At 42.0% G+C, this 23,086-nt stretch overlaps 1 protein-coding gene across 1 annotated transcript; it reads right to left on the bottom strand.

Moving 5' to 3' along the window:
- Positions 1 to 1,745: 1,745 nt before the first annotated feature.
- Positions 1,746 to 11,814, bottom strand: XK (X-linked Kx blood group antigen, Kell and VPS13A binding protein). The gene is made up of 4 exons (XM_054974175.1): positions 11,570 to 11,814; positions 10,130 to 10,392; positions 3,163 to 3,429; positions 1,746 to 1,947 (listed from the first exon to the last, which is right to left on the bottom strand). The coding sequence occupies exons 1-4, from the start codon at positions 11,812 to 11,814 to the stop codon at positions 1,943 to 1,945; spliced, it is 780 nt and encodes a 259-aa protein (XP_054830150.1). The 3' UTR covers positions 1,746 to 1,942.
- Positions 11,815 to 23,086: the final 11,272 nt, after the last annotated feature.

Below are 23,086 nucleotides of genomic sequence, written 5' to 3'. Positions count from 1 at the left end.
TTGGGATGTGAAGCTGCATTTGATTACATCTTATCAATGTTTAGCAGATTTTTCTCCCAACTAAATAATTTAGTTTGTTTAGGTTACCCTAGGAAAGTCTAATGTTGCGCATACTACCTTTGGAGGCTTGTGTGTGCAGTTCCATGCAGTTTTAGCTGCATGGAAGAGTCTGCCTTCACTCTTACCATCACCCCCCATGATAATTTTAACCTGATTAAAGATTTGGCTCTTTCAATCTTGTACTGCAATTTCTATGACACTTGAATGCTAAGAAACTTCAGTCAGGGGCCTAGATAAAGAGGTAGTAATGAGGAGACCACCAACAGACTCTGAGCAATGTGACACGGCCTATGTGAAACTCAGGCTGAGCACATCTTGGCTGTTCTGAGAAAACAAAGGGAATTTCCGAACACTGTGCCCCTACAATGGGCGAAATGCTCATTTGCATTTGAAGGTCTATCCTTCACTTTCTGTTCCACACTGAAGAGCACCCAGATGTTAAGTACCAGCACATAGGCTTGAACGTCTATTAAGCCTTGTTCTTCTGAGAGATGCATCTTAGCTTTATAAAATATTTTCTAGTCTACAAATACAGAAAGCTAAATGAATGTATAGCAGATCTTCAAATAACCTATCTCCAAAAAGTAGTGACTTTATCCTGGGAACAAGTCAATCTACCAGCGATTCTGTCATTTATTTAGAACAATGTAATGGGAGGGGGAGTGGCAACATGTAGACAGACAACAGAGTTATAACTTATATAAAAAGACAAAACCACATATTTTCTGTCATGCTAATGTGATGCTTGCCTCCTGGCCTTCCTGCTGTGAGGCTCTACCATGAAGAGCCTTAATGTAACATACGTTTAGTTAATCTGAGGGCTAGGCTCAAGCAAGCATGGTATAACCTATAGAATATATGTGAAAGGTGGAGGCACAACGAGGTAACTGTACACTGCAGTCTCTAATCACAGGAAGTTTCTTGGCTGCAATGACAAACTAGTGTCATAGCTGCAGCAATACAGGAAAAACTGATGAAGGTTCTAGGGAGCAGCTAGAAGTCAGCATGTGTAACATCCACTTTCTCTGCCTCCTCATATGGGGCCTGAGTAGAAGGAGAGAAGGCCGATACTGAGAGAACTCTTATAATCATAAAGTTTAAAGTTTGTTCAAAGACTGAGTGCATTTAATATAAATGGCCTTTGAAATATTCAATGCAGCAGCTAAAGCAAATTTCTTTATTATTTCTGTAGCATCATCTCAGTTTACAGTTAATTTCTCATGGTAACCCTATGGAATAAATTTGTTTGTTGTGGAAAGGGGATTCTTAGGTTTAAATCCTTGGTCAGCTGCTTATGCAGATTGACACTCTGATCGCCTTGGAAGATGGGTGCAATAAGAATACTGAGACCGGTCACAGGCAAGGACCTACACAAAGCCCAACTAACTGGAATTTGAACCAATGATGACACTTCACAGTCAAATCACGCAGCACCTTCATCTCAGTTTTTAAGATCCAGCCTATGCTTTAAAATAATAGCTCTAGCAAATAGTATTTTCCTTTCATTTTCAAAAATATTAGTAGTGTTTAATCTAATGAAAACATTAGAAGTTGAAGTATTTAGATAAAATGATACACTGATTTTAATGCATTATTTACACTTCTATCAATGAAACTCTTGCTTATATACTACTTATAAATGGCATTCCCCATGTACCCATTCACCAGAATCTGCTTAGCACCTTACAAAGCAAAAACAAAATTTACATGATCATATCGAAACAAAAAAAAAATCAAAAGACCAAGTCTTTAAGCTGCCTTCTGGAGAGAGTCAACATTTGTGGCACTTGAAAGGAAAATGTGGCAGGTCAGTTTCAAAGGCTTGAATTCAGCAGCTATATTCTTCCTCTGTGTTTTCGTCTGGATTCAGAAGCGTCCAGTTTTAGTCTAGAAGATAATATTGTATACAGTGGAAACAAACTCGACACAAGAGAAAACCTTCAGTCTGAACAAAGCAAGACACATGATACTGTAATGGGTTCTGCTCCTTCTCATTTCCTGCAATCAATTTGGCTCCTTTCCTAGAATAAGCTACTTCGTCATTGTCTAGTCTTTGTTTCATGGTTTACATTGCAATCCTAAGAAGAGTTACTCCAGTCTAAGCCCATTTAAGTCAATGGGCTTAGACAAGAGTAACTCTGCTTAGGACTGCACTCTTAGGGAGACTTCTTGGGACAAAATTTTATGAACCCCCTGATCTAAAGACTACATAGTGAAACATGTTGTCCAGAAATGATGCCACCGGCATCAGAGGACAGGCGTTCCAGTTACCATCATATTTGCTGAATAACCAAAGCAGCACTGCAACAGCTTAACAGGACGTGGACATGCCTTCCTGTTAAGACACAGATAATCGGATGTGAAACAAATAGACAGCATAGATCTACAATATGCACAGACTCAACTAAACTGTCATGTGGGATATGTGCCTAGAAGAACATCTGGCTAGACACTCCCAGTTCATTAACAACATGAGAAAGAGATCTTGAAGCTAGTGATCTGCTTTAATGTAGTACCTTCTTGACATTAGGTACTTGTTCTAGGCATTGGAAGAAACACTGTGATGGGCATTTCCATTCTGGGATTCATTGGCTTTGTAACTGGCCTGTGCATCATTATCAGTATCATCTGGGGATTTCAAGTCTGCCTTTTCCACCGAGTTGCTGGATGTCACAGGTTTGCAGACAAAACAAAAACATTTGAAACATACAAGCAATCCTTCTGAAATATTAGATGAAAAAAGTTTTTTGCATGGGTGGCAAAACTGGTAGAACACAAGCATAAAAAGGACAGCTATGCAATAGCCAATCAGGAGCTGCAAGACCAGCAATGGAGCACATACATACATGTAGACATCAGTCTTATACATATACCACATCAGCAGAAGAAAAGCATTCTCAAAGAATCTTAGTATGTAATATAAAGCCAGCCTGTACCAGCTCTGGGATTTGTCAATTAAATCTGAATCACCTAGCTTCAGCTGCACAGCAGACCAGCAGAACATATTAATGCCAGCATACAAAAAAGTGAGAAGGCCTAAGACAATGGTAGTGCCTACTTTACTCAAAGCCTTCTCTATGTTTTCTGGCAAAGCACACTTACTTTGCCAGAAGAGAATCCATGGATAGAAGAAAAAGGCAAAGAAATTGACAAGCACCACAGGAAGGATCCAGATTTGAAGGACTGAACTGAAGAGGACGAGAACAATAACCCTGCTAGCAATCTCAAAACTTCGCCAGAGGAAAATGCAGAGGTAGGCAGCAGGTTTCACACTGATGTCATAATCATCGTACTTAATCTTAATGGCCAGGATGTTGCAGCGCAGTGCTCCGTATACTATCGATAGGAGAGAAAGTGCCATGAAGATACCTGGGAAAAGAAAAAAAAATCAATCAGAGCTTTGCAATCAGCACCACATCACAGACAGAAATAAAGAGGCCACTAAACTGATAGTCTTTAAAGCTCAACTCATTAAATGCCAAAAACAAGAATCCCAACATGCCTGCCTAAAGTCTTTTGTTAGAAATGAGGAGATATAAAAAAAGAAGAAGAAATGAGGAGATATGAACTTGGAGATGCAACTCATAATGTTGTAACCAACCACTTTAGGATTCAAGAGAAATGTCCTGCCACTCTCAGCAGCTTCAGAAATGCTCCATGGGCTCGATTGCAAAATTCTTTCCTTTGGCAGTTTATTTTTTTTTTAGTGCAAAATCACCACAGAAGTGGTAATTGAGAGTAAGAATGGTGCAGGGGGAGGAGCAGCTTAAAAGTTTCCCAAAAAGTAGGTATGGAAAGAGTTAACCAGCCCCCCGTTCTTCTGATTTCCACTTGTAGCCTCCCAAACTGCTTTGTGCAAACCACTGAGGAAAATAATTATTTGGTTATCAAATGGTTTGATTCTCACAGACCGGTGAAATGACAACATTCTACAAAGTTCATAGAGCTAATGAGGTATGGCAGTCTGAACGTTGGACTAGGGATCAAGGGCATGTGTTCAAATACCCACTCTGCCATGAATTCTTTGGTGATCTTGCGGCTCTCATGCTCACAGTCTAAACTCCTTCATAGTGTGGTTTGGAGTATAACATAGAAGATAGTTTTAGGTGGGTAGCTATATTGGTCTGCAGTAGAACAGCAGGATTTGAATCCTGTGGCACCTCAGAGATTTTCAGGTGAGAGTCAGAGCTCCCATCCCCAGACACGAGGAAGAAGGGAGAATCATGTGCATAGCCTTGAGGTCTTCTGATGAAGGGTGGGATGAGAGAAAGACAGAGAATGCTGTAAGGGATTGAGCTGGCAGGCAGGGAGACACTTGCCACCTGGGGGGTAAAGTATAAGATAGATAACAAAAGGATCTTCTACCCACTACAGACTTTACTTTCATTACTTGCACTAGGCACAGTACATTGTGTCTTTCTCTAGAAGTGACACAGTCAGTATAAATTAGTAACAATAAAGAATCTGATTTTAGAGCCGGTAATCTCAAAATCACCAAACTCATATGTGCATTGTAAACAGGGGCAGTCCTTCCAGGAAGTCCTTCCTGAATGATTGCCACAGGTGGAGGGGCACCAGCCAGCCCCCTTTTCACCCTGCATTACAGTCTGCTATGGGAAGTGCAGCCTGGGAAGGTACCCCTGGCCCTAGTGGGTAGCTCATGGGTAGCCTATTCATCCCCTCCCCACTCCGGCAGGAGGGCTGAGGGGGTGGGCCCTCTTTCCCATCCCATTCTCACCTCCCTATGTAGGCTGGAGAGGAAGGTGTGTGATGGTCTCACCTCAACTCTTCCAGTTTGTGTGTGTGTGGGAGGGGGGGGGGAGAAGTCCAGACTCTTTCCCCGTGGTGTGTGTGTGGGGAAGGAGTGCGCGTGGCAGGCCTCAGGCTCCAAACAAAACGAAACGAAACAAAACCCTGGTGCTGGCCCTGATTGTGAAAAGCAGAAAGGTTGAGATGCTGTTGCCAATCTTTCTACATGACCATCAAGCGATTCATGGTACAAATGGATTAGAACTGCCTTTCTGTTTTTCACATCTGTATGACAAATGTAGAAGGGCTGAAAAGAGTTTGAAGCATGAATTCAGTCTCAGTCTAAAGGTATCTCAAATCAGTTTTTGAACTTGCTCCATTAGTAATAAAGCACTATATGGCTGCAGCCGAGAATTGGTAGCATGCCCATTAGAGTTACACATGATCATTTTCTTCTGTGAAAAGGAAAAACTTTGCAGGAGTGCACTGAAATTAACATTAACATATCTTAATGAACTATAAGGAAAAGCATTATATGCAAAAACAATGCAGAAAAGATATCTAAAATATATCCACATAATTTCCCCTTATTCTCAATTCTTTTCCAACATAAAATATCTGAACTGCCCTTACTGAATGCACAGGAACATCCCATAAACGGTGATTTTTTTAAAAAAAAATGAATATAAATGTGTCTGACTCAGCCACAAACTCTTAGCCTTGAATTTGTTATTTGGTATCAATTATAAGTGCCTTAATTTAACAGGTGCTGGGCAAATTAATCTCATATTAAAGATGCAGATGAGAACAAGGTCAGAACAGCTAACAAAGATGGCACAAGTTGCTTTGCACAAGGATGCCTCCCAAGTAAGCATAGAAACTTCATCTGCTAATCTGGTTCCAACATCCAGTCTTTTTCAGGACAAGGGGCTAGCAACAAGGAGCTAGGTTACAATTATTCCCAGTTCACAGATGGTAAACTGAGGCTGACAGAAAGTAACATCCCTAAGGGAGCCAGGATTTCTACTCCATTCTTGGTTCTCCTGTTCTTCCTTCTTTCAATATACATGGATACATAAACACAACATATTAATTGTATTCTAACATTAAGGAGTCAGAAGTCTAACACTTAGAAACTATAGCTGAAAACTATAAATCCACCCTTTCTGCAATTTTTCCATGACAGGAAATGCTTAATTCAATACAAATAATACAATTAAAAAATCCCCCCACCTCCCAGGGTGTTTTGTTGTGGGGATAATAATAACGTACTTTGTAAACTGCAAAGTGGGCATTAAGTTGTCCTGAAGTTGAGTGGGCGTTGAGTTGTCCTGAAGGGCGGCATATAAATTGGTTGTTATCATTATTGTTGTTGTTGTTACAATCCATTCATTTTGTTTTGATTTCTTAAGGGAAAGTGCTTACTAGATGCCAAAATAGTCAACCTTCAGTCACATTATATCGTGTAGCCATCAAGCCTCCATTTTGTTGACCTTTTTCATTCCCCCTCCACTATACTCCAGGACCAGCACATCTCTGGAACTAACAAAAAGGTGGGGGTTACTTCAGCATCTTAGTTAATGGTGTTTTCTCCTGACACACCAGTAAGGTAAACCCTTAGATGGGTCCCCTTCCTTGGATGATGGACCAATATCCTCTTGTATTGAGGACAACCCTCTGAAGTTGGGGAGAGGGGACCTTTGCGTAGTAGGTAATTTATCAGGAATATAGAGAGCACGGTCTGTGACAGGAGTTTTGGTAGCATGATGACTTAACTGCCTGATACAAGGGCAGCAGACATTACATGCAGTCTAGGCAGATATTGCTGGGGAGGAGTCAGAGGTCATGGTGCATGTAGGGGAATGTAGTCATGTGGTCTTGGAGGAAAAATTTAGGTTACTAGGCAGAAAGTGGCACCAGGAGGAAGGGTTTAGATTTGTTAGGCACTGGGGAGCTTTCTGGGACAAGCCAAATCTGTTCACTTGAACCAAAAGGGAAACACACTACTAGCACTTAACTTCAACAAGGTGGCAGAGCAGCTTTTAAACTAATCTCAGAGAGAAAGCCAACAGGAGATGGGGAGCCTCTGGTTTGGGACAACTCAGTCCAAAGGGACGATAGTGTAAACACTCAGTGTAATATTTGAAGGAGTGCAATAGAACTTGGGAGTGAGAATAGGTTGGCAAAGGAAGGCCAGATGCAGAGAAAAGGGGCCCAGGCTGATGAGACTTGTTGGGTAGGGAAATGTATTATAAGTGCTGGAAGCCCTTGAGCCATGACGGGGGAATCTGGTGCTAAATGACCATTTCGATCCAGCGGGTGTCTCAGAAACATCATGAAATGGGGAAAATCAGTGGGATATGGTCATTCCTGTGTATAAGCTCTATTGAGATGGGGGGTGGAGGTCAGGGAGGGTTGTTTTAGAGGAGGTGCTGCATTGTATATCGAAGAGAGCAATATTAGGGGAATGAACCCAAAGCAATATGGGTAGAAATACTGGGTCTTATAGGTTACTTAAAAGTGAGGGTGCTATCTCCCCCAGCTGATCAAACTCTTGAGGCTGATCTTGAGATGGAGAAGTAAGAAAGAGAGGTGAGGAAAAGCAATGTGAGGGTGACTTCAACTACCCTCACATTGACTGAGCAAACATGTGCTCGAAACATGCTATAGAAATAAGATTCCTAGATATCATAAACGACTGCACTGGAACAGTTGGTCACAGAGAGCCAAACTCTCTGTGACAGAAAACTCGTGCCCACCACGGTTTGCCATTGCTATTTTAAAGTAATTTGAAAATGTCATGAGGGCTTGATCCTGATTAGGCCTGCAATGCAGAGCTCCCCTCCATGCCTTTTAAAGTGACAAAACCACCATGGGGTGTAACACGCCTCTCCCCCAGGAAGGAAAGACTTCCCCTTTCTTCCTTACTGGGAAGTTTTCCCATATAGTAAGAACCCATCACACCTCCTGCCAATCAGCTTCTTTCTGAGTATAACCAGATTTTCCTAACCTTCCCAAACCTAGGACAACCATTCCTTTTGTATTCCATTCATTCTCACCGCCTGACCCTGTGGCTAGAATTCTTGCCCAAATCATGCTCTGTGTGCCTGGTTTTGTCTCATACTTTGGATTTCAGCTTCATTGCTATAGTCAGTCCTGCCTTCTTTGGTTGCTTTTGTGTGCTTGGATTCGTATGTTTGAGACTTTGCTTTTGACCACTTGAACTGTCACCAAAGAATACTGTGGAGGATCCACACACATATCCACATATAGGACAGGCAATCTCTGTTCTCCCCTCAATCTCTCTCTCTCACACACCTGCTTGAGAAGTATGTTACACAACACTTTTATGGGGGGTGGGGCGGTATTCATTGCTGTTGCATGCTTGATATTGGACATATTCTTGCCTAACCAGATATTAAAACCTAAATCTAGAATTGGACTGAAAGACAGTATAGGAAATGTAGTTTAGTATGTAGGCCCATTCAAATGAAACACGTGTCCAACATACACATGTATAGGCTGGTTACCGGAACGATGGTAAATGAGAAACACTTTGCAAATTATTCAGAAGTGCAAAAATGTAGATGTGTTAAATATGCTTTTGCTTTCCAGTCTTCTTGGTAAGTGAAGGAAGAATTGAGACATCTCGCACACAAGATACAAAATTCCAAATGCATGTGGAATTCATGCGCCTCAACACACTTCCTCTTTGGATGTTATAACACAAACAGGAAAAGCAAAGCACAAGAACCTCTTGCACATCCTCTTTTTACAGTTCACCTTACATCCATAGCCACTTACACTTTTGCCAGGGCGGGGGGGGGGGGATTGATCCAGCTAGCTTGCAACTGTTCCATTTATTTTAGTGCTTAGCAACCATCCATTTATTTGCTATCTTCAGGAAGCTTGCTTCACTAACCCATTGAAAAGCCAGCTTCATAGCCATTACAGTGCCAGCTATTTCAATGTACTCAACAGATCTCTTATCATTCAAGCCACACAACCTTTGGCCATGAGATTGAAAGGGCTGGAATTAATTTAAGACCTCCAGGTAAATTGCTAGTAAGATTTCCAGCACATATTTATTCCAGTCGAGGGTGCCTTCAAAAGCTCCTGCATATATATCTGTCCATGTATCTAAATTCTCAACAGAAATCAGGGCTTGCTAAGCATTACTTGAGTATTTTATATGCACGTCTGCTACAAGACATATTGGGGTAGATCCAACCAGCTTTTCTGCTAGTGAAAAAAAGAGAGGTTCCCTGCTGCCCACCAAAAGAAGGCCATGCTGCAATAATGCAATCTGATTGGACAAAAGACATGTAGCAAAGAGAGACTGTATTTAAAAAGCTGGCTGGAGCCAATCCATTATGCCTTTGCTTCTTCAGAGAGGCATTTTTAGTCACTGAGACCCAAAGTAGAGCATGGGAGAGAAATCCCCTTCAGGAAGCTTCCCCTCCCCCCCATTTCCCCCCTTTTTTTGGGGGGGGGGAACTGCACTAATCAAGGAATCACACATCAGTGTAGAGTGCTGCCTCACATGTGACACTACGTGTGTGATGGAAGGAGCGGCACCAGCCTTCACAGTACAAACTGGAGTGAAGCCCAATGAGTATATCAGTTGAGGTAATGACTCCGAATTCTCCTAAAATAGTAATTCTTTTTGAATGCCCCCTGTAATGGTAACCAACATTTAAGTGTTTCAAAACAACTATATCAAATTCAAATTTACATCTGACATTTTAGACAGTGAAATACAGCACTTTGGAGGCATTTTGCTATTACTATTCCATGTTATGATTTCCTGTCATGTGCTGCATCTGATAAAATTTTTAATTACAATTAATCTCTGCACATCTGAGACTGGAGATTACATGATTTAGTTTATCATTATGTTTTCATCTTGTCCTTCCTCTATGGAGCAAGAAGCAGTTGTCCCCCTCCCATTTTAACATCACAACAACCCTGTGAGGTTGGTTAGGCTGGGAGACAGAAACTGGCCTGAGACCATCCATTCCTCTGAGCTTTGTGGCCAAGTGGAGATCTGAATCCCCATTTCCTTGCTCCAATACCAGGCTGCCAAGTACCTGCAGAAAAAAATGTCCTCTCCTTAATGGGATGTTCTTTATGAGGCAATGTTATTCACCTCCATGCCACAAGAAGCCACAGGAGCCCATTTCCACACATTAAGCCTCTGTTAAAAATTGGCTGCTTCGTTGCTTTTTCTGCAGTTAGCAGTGAAACAACCCCCTTGGATCCTTATTTTTAACTCTTACCAAAACAGAAACAGTGAGAAAGACACACATTTATGACATACTTCTAGCTGCTGTGATCTCCTGTTGCAGGACACATATATACAGCTGAAGCGTCAGTTGAGGTGCAGAGCCCAGGAAAGCTTGGATCACTGATGCTCTACTAAATGCAGACCGATGCGTAAACAGCTTGCCCTCTGCCTGGCCCACTTCTCTCTCCACTTCTTCCGAATGACCATCTCTGGGCATCTGCCGCTTCTTGGTGATGCTGACATAAGGTTCTTCCACTCTCCCTGCATGAAAATAAATATAAAAAACTTCCACACACCTGGAGGGAAAGAGAGAAGGAATTACACAAGGTAAACTCATACACGCGTCCTGATTGTTTTAAATAGCACCTCTGATTAGACAGAAGTGAGTTTCTCTACCTGCCTAGATGGTATGACTCTACACTCACAGGCTAAGGATCCTCTTCTCAAAGCAAGGAGGCAGGCACCCAGTGCACTCGTCCCCCTGCATGTAATGCAGCTAGAAGAGGAAACAACGGGGAGCAGAGGAACTGGGAGGTGCTGCTTCACCTTTTCTTCTAGCTGCTTTTCCATGTAGAGGCAGAGAAGTAGCTGATGGGAGGAAACAATCATCCCCCTTTATTCCCATATTGCAGATTCAGGAGGGGAAGCCTGAGGCTTATACTAGCATGCTTAAAGCCACTTACTGAGTTTATGGCAAATGAACTGGGAACTTCCTGCTTTAAACACTGCTTGAGAATGTGCTGGAGTTCACTTTTGTTTACAGTGGATTCTGAGATCTCATGGTGTTATTTGCCTCCAAGTTGTAAACGTGTCTACATCTTGAAAGGGACAAAGTACCAAACATGAAATAGCCTCTAGGATTATGAATTATGTGCGTGGAGAATATATTATAAGAATAAATAAAATGCAACAGGATCATACAGAATATTCTGGTAAAGCAAAGGCCAAGATGTGTCCTTGCATGTGACCCACAAGAAATTAAGGGGGGGGGGGTTCCAATATTGTTCACGCACTCAGTATAGTAGCGTAAGCAAACAGGTGGAGTGCACACACACACACACACCCTTCTCTTCTCCCTCCCTTCCCACAGAGATAACTTCTATGTATGGGCGTGCCATAGCCATAGCTACAGGTAGCATGCAAAGCTGCACAACGCAACTGGACAGATGCCCCATATCACAGCTACAATGGATTCCTAAATCGCTTTGTGCTCAGAACCCAAACCAGTCAACAAGGAGGAGAACGTGCCATCTTGGATCGCGCGCAGCGAAGGGCCACCTCTCCCTAGCCAGTGACTCCAGGTTAAAGGAAAGCGCGAGTCATCTGACGACCTCCGGCCCGGTTCTGCTATCTCGCGCGGTTCGGCGTTCTGACGCGTGACAGCCCCCCCCCCCCGCGCGGAATCCAAGCTCAGGCCCGCCCCGCCCGCCGGTGCTCCGGGATGCCGCAGGGCTCGGCCCAGGAGGCGCCCACCTGACAATGGGCCCCAGCTGCAGGATGTGGAGCAGCAGCACAAGCGGCCTGTCCCTGCTGAGGTCGCGGTGGATGAAGACCAGGCTGAACTGCACCAGCACGCAGGGCAGCAGCGCGAAGAGCAGCGTCAGCGACTGCCAGATGCGGTCGCCGGCCGAGCGGTAGGTGCTGCTCAGGTATAGGGCCGTCGCAGTCTCGGCCACGAAGAGGAAGAGCGAGGCCAGGACCGAGCCCGGGAATTTCATCGCCCCGCCGGCCGCAGGCTGCCCGCCCGCCACACAGCCACCGCTTCAGCTCCGCCGGCGGCCGGGCAAGGCTGGCCGCACACCAGCGCCCATCGCTAGCCGCTTTCCCACGGCGAAGGCAGCCGAAAGGCGGCGCGGGGAGACGCCCGCTAGGGGGCAGGCTTGGGAGAGCTGCGGCTCCGGCCGCCCAATGGTCTCGTTCGTGGTTCCTGGAGGAAGGCTGCGGCCGAGCTGGGGGAGCGGCAGCCCAGGGACGGTGCCGAGAGAGGAACCGTCCCCCAGCCAGCGTGTAGGACTCGACCCCAGGGCCCGGGGATTAGGCGCCCTGAGCTGGGCGTGGTTGGCTGATCGGGTGTGAGGACACTCATGCAGCTGGGGAAATGGCTTCACGTGTACACAAGACATCAGGAGTAGGATCAAGTACGGATCAAGTTGTTCTCCCATTGTGGGTACATATGCACTGCCAGGGAGCCAGTTTACACTTGAATATAAAACCTCACAGAAAGTAAGTCACTTGAGCCTCCTCTGTAAGTCGTGTAGAGAGACTTGTGTTCAGAGCCTTGGTCAGCCCCGCATATATTCCATGTTAATTTGCAAAGGGACCAACAATCCTGCCTTTGCAGCCACCAGTCCTGGCTAGCTTTTCCTCCTGAAAAAAGTCTACACCTTTGACAGGCAGACATCCATCAGATACCGTTTGCCATTTTTTATTGTTGTTGTAGTGGTAAAGGCCACACGTGTCCATTTCTGCACACATTTTAGTAACCCTGTTCCCTGTCATAAAATGGGTAGGGTGGGTGGACCATGCATAATGTCTTTGGGAGAAGGGGAGAATACAAATACAATGGATGAGGAAACATACAGTATATTATGCAGCATGGTCCTAAGCACAGGTATTTCTCAAATGTAATCCCACTGAGTTCAATAAGACTTACTAAATGTGTTTAGGATTGCAGTTTTTCTAATTTTCCAAAGCCAACAAACATTGAAGGGTGGTCTGTGTGTGTGTGTGTGGGGGGGGGGAACCAATCTGGTCTTCCAAGGATGCTGCAAAGTTTTGACCCTGGCTCCTGGTGCCTCCCCCTGCTTTTCTACCCGAGTTTCCAGCTGCAATGCTAGCATAGCTTTTGTTAGTATCAACATAAGTATCAGAAAGTAGCAAGGAAAGCTTTTGAGTTCACCAAAAGTCATTTCTAGAAAGCAGGTTGTACTGGACTAGGTACCAGATTTCATCCTGTTAATTGTTACTAGTTGCTGCTAACCCTTAGCTGACACACAGCAGTGTGTGGCATAAAATGCAAACTGTGTGTGGAAGCTGCTTCGCAGGATAAGCCATTCCTTTGAAGAACCCCCACACAATGGTGCTCTCACATTATTCGCTAATACCAAACTACAAAAGAAGAGGAGGTTGGAATATTATGGTAAAAGTGCTAGAGACACATCATGAGTTGCTTTCTAAGAACAGCTGCTGATTGCATATATAAAATGAGCCTTGTTGGCAACAAGAGCATCTGCACTGCTTCTTTAGCCAGGTCCAGCCATTTTGTGGGTCTCCGTGTGAGAAACTAGAGCATGAAATACCCTTCAATGATTTACCCTGATTCAGAGATGTATATGTATATGTACAGCAGAGAACATTACAAGTAGTGCTCCACATTCAGCTATTCAATGGATTAGGTCCAGCAGTGCCTTTTTTTTAAAAAAAAAGAAGGTACTTTTGTCAGTGAAAAGGAAATTTCCTTCCAATCTTCTCCTGTTGTATCTGTCAAGTTCCCCAAAAACAGGGAACCCTCAGGAACAGAATGGGATGTAAGTGGGGGTCTGGGAGGAGGGAATACATAAAAATCCTCCCTTCTGCCAGAGGAAAATCACCACTGGATCCAACACATGTCCCTATTTTCCAAAAAGGTGTCAGTGCCACCCTAGCTTGAGAAGTGCTATCCATTCAGCCTTAATACAGCAAACAGAACTGCAGACACAGCCCTCAGCTCTGGATATGCAACTGTACCACTCATTTCACATACATACTTCCTGATCCAGCAGTGGATATCTACAGGATTCCACCCTGGCAGAAATGGGCTTACCTGGAAGTGAGTAAGTGGTTGAAAAATGTATTTGCTTATAAAGCACAGCTGTTGACCTCTTTGTCTGAGGCACTCCTTTATCCCAGACTCAGCTAAAGCAACCGGAACTGGGTATGCTTTGTCAATTTGACTGCAGTATTTAAAATGTTGGGTGCTTCTGTTAGTTGTGTGTAGTTCAATATTTAACTAACAGTCCTGCACAAATGAGAGAAATGATGGAGAAGTTGTTGTGATTGGCAACTACCACCACATCCTCCATTTTCTCCTTATAACAACCCTGTGAGGTAGGTTAGGCTGAGAGTGTGTGACTGGCCCAAGGCCACATGGTGAGTTTCCATGGCAAAGTAGGAATTTGAACCTGGGTATCCCAGATCCTAGTCCAGTACTCTAACCACTACACCACATATATACTTGAAGGGGGAAAAATCTGCCTTGTGAAAGTATGTTTTAAAGCTGTGTTTTGGTATTGTTTTGGTATTATGTTTCGGTATTGTCAAATTCAATGACTTCTACCACCATAAGTATTATTGGTTTTGTGGGACGATTTCTACCCTGAAATCTTGTTTGGGGTAGAAATTATACCCCACATGCTATATGTATTTTTATTGGAATTGTTTGAGGGATAATATTTTTATCTATTAAATTCTAAACAAATTATACAAATTAACTATTAAAACCAGACTGTTGATGAGATAACTGGAATATGGATTTTACATATCTCTGCCAGCACATTTTCTATGGCTCCAGCCATAGATTTCCCAAGCCTTTTAATTTTTATTTTTTATGCCTCAATCATTTTTCAACTATAAGTGGTGTAAGTATCCTGTTCATATATACACTGTATACTCATCAGGTAATACACTAAATGGATACCATATCTCTCCTTTGTACAATAGTCAGTAGGTACCTCATATGCCTGTGGAACATGTTCATTTAAAAAACAGGACTGGTGGCAGGGATCATAAGAAGGAAAAGAAAGCATTGGTAGGATGTGAGAGTAGGACTGACTACATCTGCCTTCCTAGGGTTTTTTTTTAGAATAAATGCAATGTCATGCAAAAAAAAAGACAGAAATCTGTGCACACCACAGCATTAAACAACTCTTTCAAGATTCAGTGGCTGGTTAGTACATTGCATCTTTTCTGTAGTTGCCATGGATATGGAAAGAAGCTCGAAAACATTGTCACAGTTGACTGTAAACTCCTAAAATAAACATGTTAAATATGCTGACATACCATAATCTCATAGGTGCATTCAACATTACTTATGACAGTTAGGTGTGGACATTTTTTGAAACTGGAATAGCATGCTGCAAATTAGTTCATCAGACAAACTTTACCATATTTGATTAGCACGATTATGGCGAGTGTGTGGATCATGGGATGAATTCACTGGGGCAGCAAACATCCCAAACCCCTTACAAACTGGTTGGCAGCTGAGCAGTAGTGTTTTTTTGCTACTAGCCTTGATCTCTGGGCAACGGCGTAGTGTGGGTTTGGAGTGCCTGGGGCAATTCCTGGGCTCCACACATGTGCTCACAAAGCGTGTGCATGCTCCTGGGACTGCACAATGACGTCATTGGAAGTGATGTCATTGCACAGGGCGCAGGAGCACTTCTGCAATTCGGGCCACTCACCTCCCCACCCTCATCAGGCAGCCCTCCATGGCAGCCACCTACGCTGCTGCCAACAGCTCGGCACGCTCTTCAGCTGCAGAACGGCCAGCTCAGCGCTCATTGGTGCAGCAGGCAGCCAGGGCATCGAAGGTGGCCTCCCGCAGAGTGCAAGCTGTCCTTGGCGTGGCACCCCGTAGCATCTCCTCAAAATTATGCTCCCAGGGCGACTGATCCTCTTGCCCCCCCCCCCCATGCTACGCCACTGTCTCTGAGCATGATTAACAGATAGACCACACACCTTGGTCATTCTGGATCTGAGAGGGAGTGTGTATGGAGTGGAGCCCAAAAGGGAGTGTTTCATAAGCAGTTGAAGTAAAATATACCATAAAAGATGCAAGTGTATTTGCTGTTAACTGTAGTTTCTTGCAGTTTTCTTTCTTTGTTGTGTGAGCAGTAGGCTACTTGGCTGTGGCTAACTACTGATGTGGAGCGGGGAAGGAGGGGGAGAGAATACAGCTCCTGTGTCCCTTCACGAAATTGTATATGTTATTCAGCAGACATGCACAAAGGCCAGTCACACATGTAGATGCACGGTTGCCCTGTAAACTCTGATGAATGGCTCAGCGAATACTCAACCTGATCATCAATTGGGGCGGTGGGGGGGGGGAAGGATATTGGCAACTGGCAACTGAGACACAATCTGAACACATAAGAGTTTGGACATCCCTACTGGACGATCGTCCAATGCATGGTTTCTCAGTCTTTTTGGTAGTAACCCACCAGTCCAAATTTTGTGCCCCAAGCAAACTATGACCTTGTACCCATCTAGTGCAGCATCCCATTTTCTTCAGTAGCCAATCAAATGCTTTTGATAAACCAGCATATATCACACAAAGGAGGCAGCACTATGAAGCAACTGAACTTCTGAAGTACACTGCATATAGAGGTTACATTCCAGCCTTTGACCACCCTTTGCTTCTCCATTGTTCCCTCTTCCCTCCAAGATTCTAAGGAACTCACTCTAGCAGCCGTCAGGAGATGTTTTACTTGATTCCTTATCTGTTATCATTCATATGCAGTGCAGAAAGAAATACCAACTAATATATGGAAGATACTGTTTCCATAGTCAGGTATCAGTGCAGGTAAATCACATGTAAAATGGCCTAGTTTTCAACATTTGTATCATATAAAAGGATTAGTGTGGTACAAGCTGAGAAAGCTCCCCTAGTTTCCATCTAAACATGGTTCTTTTATCATTGGGTAAGAACCACCATGTATAAGAAGTCAAATGTGCTCACCAGCTGTTTGTTCAAAAATGCTTAACACTGAGCATTATATCACATTTAACTGCCTTCAGAGTGCCTGAAAGGTAGACCTTTATTAGTGCTCTTTTTGTTAGCAGAGAAAAGATTTAATCCACACATCACTGATTGGCTGACTAGGGAAATTAAGAGGTCTGCATTACAGCAACGAAGTCAATCCGTAGAACATGCCAGGTGTGGGGGGAGAAGGTGTGATAACAAAGGAGCAATTTAGTATTGGTTAAAACATTTGTGTTATAAAGGCTGTTTTTAAAAGTTTTATTGGCAGCCTTAATGGTGGAGGAATAGCCATCTATCTTGAGAAAACACCTTAACAAAAAAGAGGCTTAATGAGTCTTCCTCTGATTGAAAGATTCACAAGGCTTCCCCCCCCCCACCCGTCAAATACTTGTGACTGGGGTACTCTCACTGTTGTCTCCTCCTCCACCAGCTGGACCAGAGCTGGAATTTGAGAAGGCACATGGAGGGGGGCAGAGGAGATGTGTGAAGTTGAGGAGCTGGTGTGGTACATCTCCTACAGCAGGTAGGGGACCGTGACTTTCTATGAGGAGCTGGGAAAGAGGTCACGCTGTTGAGGGAGCAGCACCAAGATGAAGTCCACATATGTGCCTCTTTCTCCTCACTTTTGTGCACACCTAAAAGAATTTCCCTCCACTCTTCACACGCTCCCCACTTTTTTTCAGCAACAACCATAAAGTCAATCCTTGCTGGATGACTTTTCCCCTCATTATTGTTGCAAAGGGAGGAAGAAGGGAGAATGTGAGAAGCTGGCAAGGAGGAAGGGGAGAGAAAGCAAGTGGCACAAAGGGCAGGCGTGGACATTAGAGAGGGCTGGCCTGTGACCCACTTTCAGAGGCTTTGCAACCCATTTTTGGTTCATGACCCATAGAATGGGAAATGCTTTTCCAGTGAAGCTTTCAAACCATAGCCATATTATCCGCCATCTTTCAACTTTTGTAGACTCCTCTGTCTCCCTATGCTCCACCACTGTAGTTATACTCATGTGAACAGGGCTTTCAGCAGGTGCCACCCTGCAAATGGGCAAAATCAATGGCTGCCTGTGGACAAGCATTCTCTGTGGTGGACCACCTTCTGGAATAGCCTGCCAGGTTCCTCTCTCCTGGCTTTCTGCAAACAATACAAAACTGGACTATTCAGGAAGGCTTTCTTACACAGGTGATTGGGTTGTGCTGTAAGAAAATGGTTCAGAGAGTTGTGTTGGTAAAGGATTAAGAACTATAAACTATATCACTTTATACTGTCTGTTGCTGTAAGTATGCTCCTACGGGATAGTTCCATGCTGTTTAATATGTCTCTCATCAATTTGCTGATGTTTTGTTTCAGCATTGTTTCTCAGTTCTGTATTGTATTTCTGCTTGTTTTCAAACTCTGCCATTCTTACCCTACTATATTTTTATTGAATGTCCCAGCTGATGTTTGTATTGTTCCCAGCTGATGTTCATAATCTGCCTTGAGTTTCAGTGAGAAAGGCAGACTATAAATAACATAAATAAATAAGCCCTCTTAGTGTGAACTCTTTCATATCAGGAAGTGGCAATTAAAATTACACAGGAAACTAGAAAATATATGAAATGTACCACAAGATTTTTCCATCAGGAAAATTAGAAATGTCTTCCAAACCATATAATTGAAAAATACATTGTGTCATGGAGTCATTCACAGAGAAAGTGGGACTGATTGAGAAACAAACTGAATGTCATTGTTAATAAATACTGATTAGCCACAACATATGTGGTTAAGTTTTAGTTTAATTAAAGCAAAAGATCACACAGGTTTTATATAAATAACATGGATATATGGAGAGTTCTTTCATGGCTAAGCCACGATTTTTATCAACATTTTAAAAGACTAAAAAAAAAATCTAATCTCTGTCTCTAGTTTTACAATATAAAACTAGTACAATAAACACACCTTGGAATATCACAGTGTTCAAAACATTATTATGTGACTTTTTTTTTTAATCATAAGGTACTATTCTACAAGAATAAATTCAACTTGATTCTAAAGAGACTCTACCAGGTTCTGGCAGTGAGCAGGTTTCACAGCTGAAAATGCAGACATTAGTTATTAATGATATGAATAACATATACTGAAATAAAGGAGCAGAGATTACAAACAGCAAGTACACAATAATATCTGTTAGCAAGCAAAATAGGGTGACTCACACAACGAGGGGGGTCTTCCTGGCATGATTTCTGACATCATCATGCCTCGAGAGCGGCATCATGGTGCGATGACATCAGAAATTGCGCCAGGAAAACGCCCTCGTTGCGTGAGTATAGCGCTATGCCGAGACATGCAGAATCACCCTAAACCAGCTCCAGTTCCCTGGTTCTTGTATATACATTACTTTAAGACAGACTTGTATAAATGTTCACCAAACAAGGACCTGGCCCACTCCATGGACCTATTCATGTATATTTGCAAGCAGTCCCCCAAGATCCAGTGGACTTCAGTGGGACAGAGGGCTTGATTATATATCCATTTCAGGAAATTATGAAATTCCTATTGATATTAATGGTGGTCCCAGAAAGCAGCACACTAACAAGTCTAGATTCTCCACAGTACTGAAAATTTCACCTCAGCGTGTGCTTAACTCTAATTAAGGTGGGCTTAACTCTGATCAAGCACATCATCTTTTACCACAAGTCAAGCTCTTTTGTGGATAAATGTGAAGGTCAACAGCATTTTTGAGAACTGATCCTGTGAGGAACAGCTCCAACTGTAGAATCGAGTCCATAACTGCTGTTCCCCTTTCTCCCCGTCAGGCATGGCAACAAAGATTAGATATGCAACTTTATGTTTAAGTTTTCTTCTATGTGAACCATAATGGTTAAAGAACTTTTTCTTTAGTTCCTGTTCTTTTTTATGCAATTTCTCCTGAATTTCAATAAGAAAATATTTTTGGTATATCATTATATAACATTATTTATGAAATATCACTACATTATAAAATATTTTTGAACAGCAATCAGCATTTTACTTTGCAAAATAGTTTTTAATTAAACCTTATCATTTATTATATTATATTGCTGTCATTGATCCTATCTGATAATGTATGTGAAAAATAGGGAATTTATCATTTTAAAATCAGAAACTACCTTCCATTCTAAAACAGCTACTGCTTATATATATAAGTTTTAAAATTTGACTTAAAATATGAATTGAGTACACAGCAGACAATTAAAAATAATAATATAGTCTGATTTTCCTCAAATCACAAATGTAAGATCTTCAGATACTGTAGATATACTTTGTCCATTTAAGCACTGCCAGAAATTGATCCTTTTCCACGAATTTTTTCAATTAACCTATTGAATATACATATTGATAGCAGTAGACAACTACTGTCAAATTTAGCACAAATTAAAAATGATTATTTAATACAAATCCAGTACAAGGATAAAAGACTGCTTAATTGATGTTGAGGCATTGTTCAAGGCAATCAAATGCTCAAGTGCAGTATACATAGTATAAATAATTTTGTAATAAAGCATAATCTGTGCTATTCTGTAGGAAAACATTTATGTCCCTAAGGAGCTGTATTGTTTCATGGGTCCTGAGTATTGCTGGATTATGGCTTTGCACTACATTTTTTTTTCTCTTAGGAACATTTTTGGTTATTTTGTATTCTTAAATTGTATTATCAACAATTTAGCCAATCTCATCCCTGCAATATGGCTGAATCCACATTACCTCAGCGCGTCCCGGTGTTGCACTAAATGTTCGCTAAACACCCGGAAGTATAGCGTCTTTCAAGCGCAATTTCGCGCTTGAAAGACGCTATACTTCCGGGTGTTTAGCGAACATTTAGTGCAACACCGGGATGCGCGGAGGTAATGTGGATTCAGCCAGTCAGTGCAATTCATGGTTTGTGACATCGAACTGGGACAGGAGTTGGCACATCTTGTTCTACACACAGTTGTTGGCTCAGCTAGCCTAAGGACCAGAATTTCACATTTTACCGCTCCAGCTAAGATTTTTCTGTTATGCTATAAATGAATGATAAGCAGCTTAGTAGCTTTATCATTCCTTTAAATGTTTCTTTACAGATATCTTCAATGCTTTAAAGTCCAGCAGATAATCACTTTGAATGCATTATATCAGGGAACTGAAAAATACACATGCTACTGAACTTGCTGATCTTTTCAAAAGGATAATTGCATATGTGAAAAACTTGATACCACAGCATAAAGATTTCCTGTTCAGTTACATCTTCTAAACTTACACTGTTGGTCTCATTTATCTGAACATTTGCGATTGTAGATACAAAATTCTGCTTCAGTCAATAATTTGGACATATTATAGACAGAAGATGACTTTTTGCCTTGGCAGAAGAAATAAGACTCTCTACACCAAGTAAGTATACTGAAGTAACATGATGTAAATGGTTCCCCTTCTCCTTCCTCTCTAAAATAGTACATGGGACAACATCAAAATGCAAAGATCAAAAGGGATAAGGTGCTTACCCAGCTCCAAAGAAGACTTGAAACATTTATAAAGAGGGTAGGGTATAGGGGGCATAAACAAAGCTAAGATCACAGTATTCCTAGCATATTTCACAGTTATAGAAAAAAGAATAGGCATTTGCTAAAACTTACAAACCAGTTACTAAAACTTATAGCTAGGCAATAATACTGTTATATTTACTTGAACTATCTTACAATACTATAATCTGAAGAACACTGCTCAAAGTCACAAAGAGTAGCTCCTTAAGCTGAAATCACCAATATACAAGATATACACACCACAAATAGGAGCATAATCTATGGCAAATATAAACATTCTCTTTTCTTTAAGAAAGCATAATTAAATATTATACTACTAAAATTTTGTATTTAAATACACATACAAGTAACCCAGCACAATTACAGATTTAATTTGGGCTGCAATCCTAAACATATTTTCTTGGAAGCAAGTGCCATCAAACTCAGATTTATCTCCAAGTAAACATGCATAGGCTTGCACTCCAGACCCCTAAAAGAGATCTTGCCTCATGTGAGTCAGTCTTTGCAGTTTTAGGAAGGTCAGTGGAGTTCTTATGTTGCATTTTATTAACACAGTACTGTGACAAAACAGAATTGTATATTACATTGTGTCAAACTGTAAGGTTCTCTATATAAGTTAAGGCAATTTCCCCATTACATTTCCTAGTGGGCAGGGGTGATCATTACATTATTGCATAAAGGAATGGATCTTTAATCTCCATGCTGTTTTTCCTCAAGACCTTAATTCCAATTCTAACAAGTTTTTTAAATATATAATTTGGGTTAGATCATAATTTGAATTAAATAGTGAAGGGTCTTGATGTTATTCAATTGATGTTTTTTTTTTAAATTCAGAGAGTGTGTCCTATGCAGGGTATGAAAAGTGGAACTTAACTCAAAGTTATGTATATTCAACTGCCCCTTTTCAATTGTATTGTCTGGTTGTCTGTTAAGGATCCCATTTTCAGATTGGTTATGCCCCTGTCCCCTCCAGTCAATTGACTCCTTTGCATATATTCTCTTGCAATGTCCTTACATGTGTCAGTTTAGGCTAAAATGGATTATGCCATGCCTTGATAAATGGACTATGCTTCCTCTAGCAACATTAGAGCAAGAAGTTCAATACCTCTTAGAGGATTCTGATCCTAAACATACGTATTTTGTTGCTTGATTTCTAGAGACTGCAGAGAAGTGCCAAAGGGAGGTGGATTTAGATATGGGCTTTATTTAAACTTTCCAGTTTTATTGTTCAAGACCTTGGTCTAAGAATAGGGGGATGAAAAGAAAAAACAATGGAATACACTTGCTGCAGAAAACAATAAGAAACAATTAGCTGGGGGATAAGAAACTGAAATTAAATTTGAAGTTTGGATTAAGATAGTTCCCTCTTCATATGATCAGCTGCAAAATCATTGTGTATGTTTGATTATACTGACTTACATTTTGTAAGCCACCTTGAGTCCTAGCAAGAAAGGTGAATTATGAACAATGTAAACAACAACAACAACAACAACATCTGATTTATATACCGCCCTTCAGGACAACTTAACACCCATCTAGAGCAGTTTACAAAGTATGTTGTTGTTATCCCCACAACAATCACCCTGTGAGGTGGGGGTGGCCGAGAGAGCTCTGGAAGCACGTGACTGACCCAAGGTCACCCAGCTGGCTTCAAGTGGAGGAGTGGGAAATCAAATTTAATATCTCTTCAAAGCAATTATCAGAGGGCTTGTTCAGGCTTTT

Source organism: Eublepharis macularius, chromosome 3, assembly GCF_028583425.1.
Source record: "Eublepharis macularius isolate TG4126 chromosome 3, MPM_Emac_v1.0, whole genome shotgun sequence".
Taxonomy (NCBI): Eukaryota; Metazoa; Chordata; class Lepidosauria; order Squamata; family Eublepharidae; genus Eublepharis; species Eublepharis macularius.
Note: the sequence above shows the minus strand (reverse complement) of the source record. Positions and strands in the feature narration are given on the sequence as shown.

Coding starts and splice junctions, on each gene's coding strand:
- XK (XM_054974175.1), bottom strand. CDS start 11,814: ATGAAATTCCCGGGCTCGGTCCTGGCCTCGCTCTTCCTCTTCGTGGCC. Junction 10,393..11,569: donor CAGCTGGGGCCCATTGTCAG/GTGGGCGCCTCC, acceptor CTTTCCCTCCAG/GTGTGTGGAAGTTTTTTATA. Junction 3,430..10,129: donor GGAGATCACAGCAGCTAGAA/GTATGTCATAAA, acceptor TTCTTTTCCCAG/GTATCTTCATGGCACTTTCT.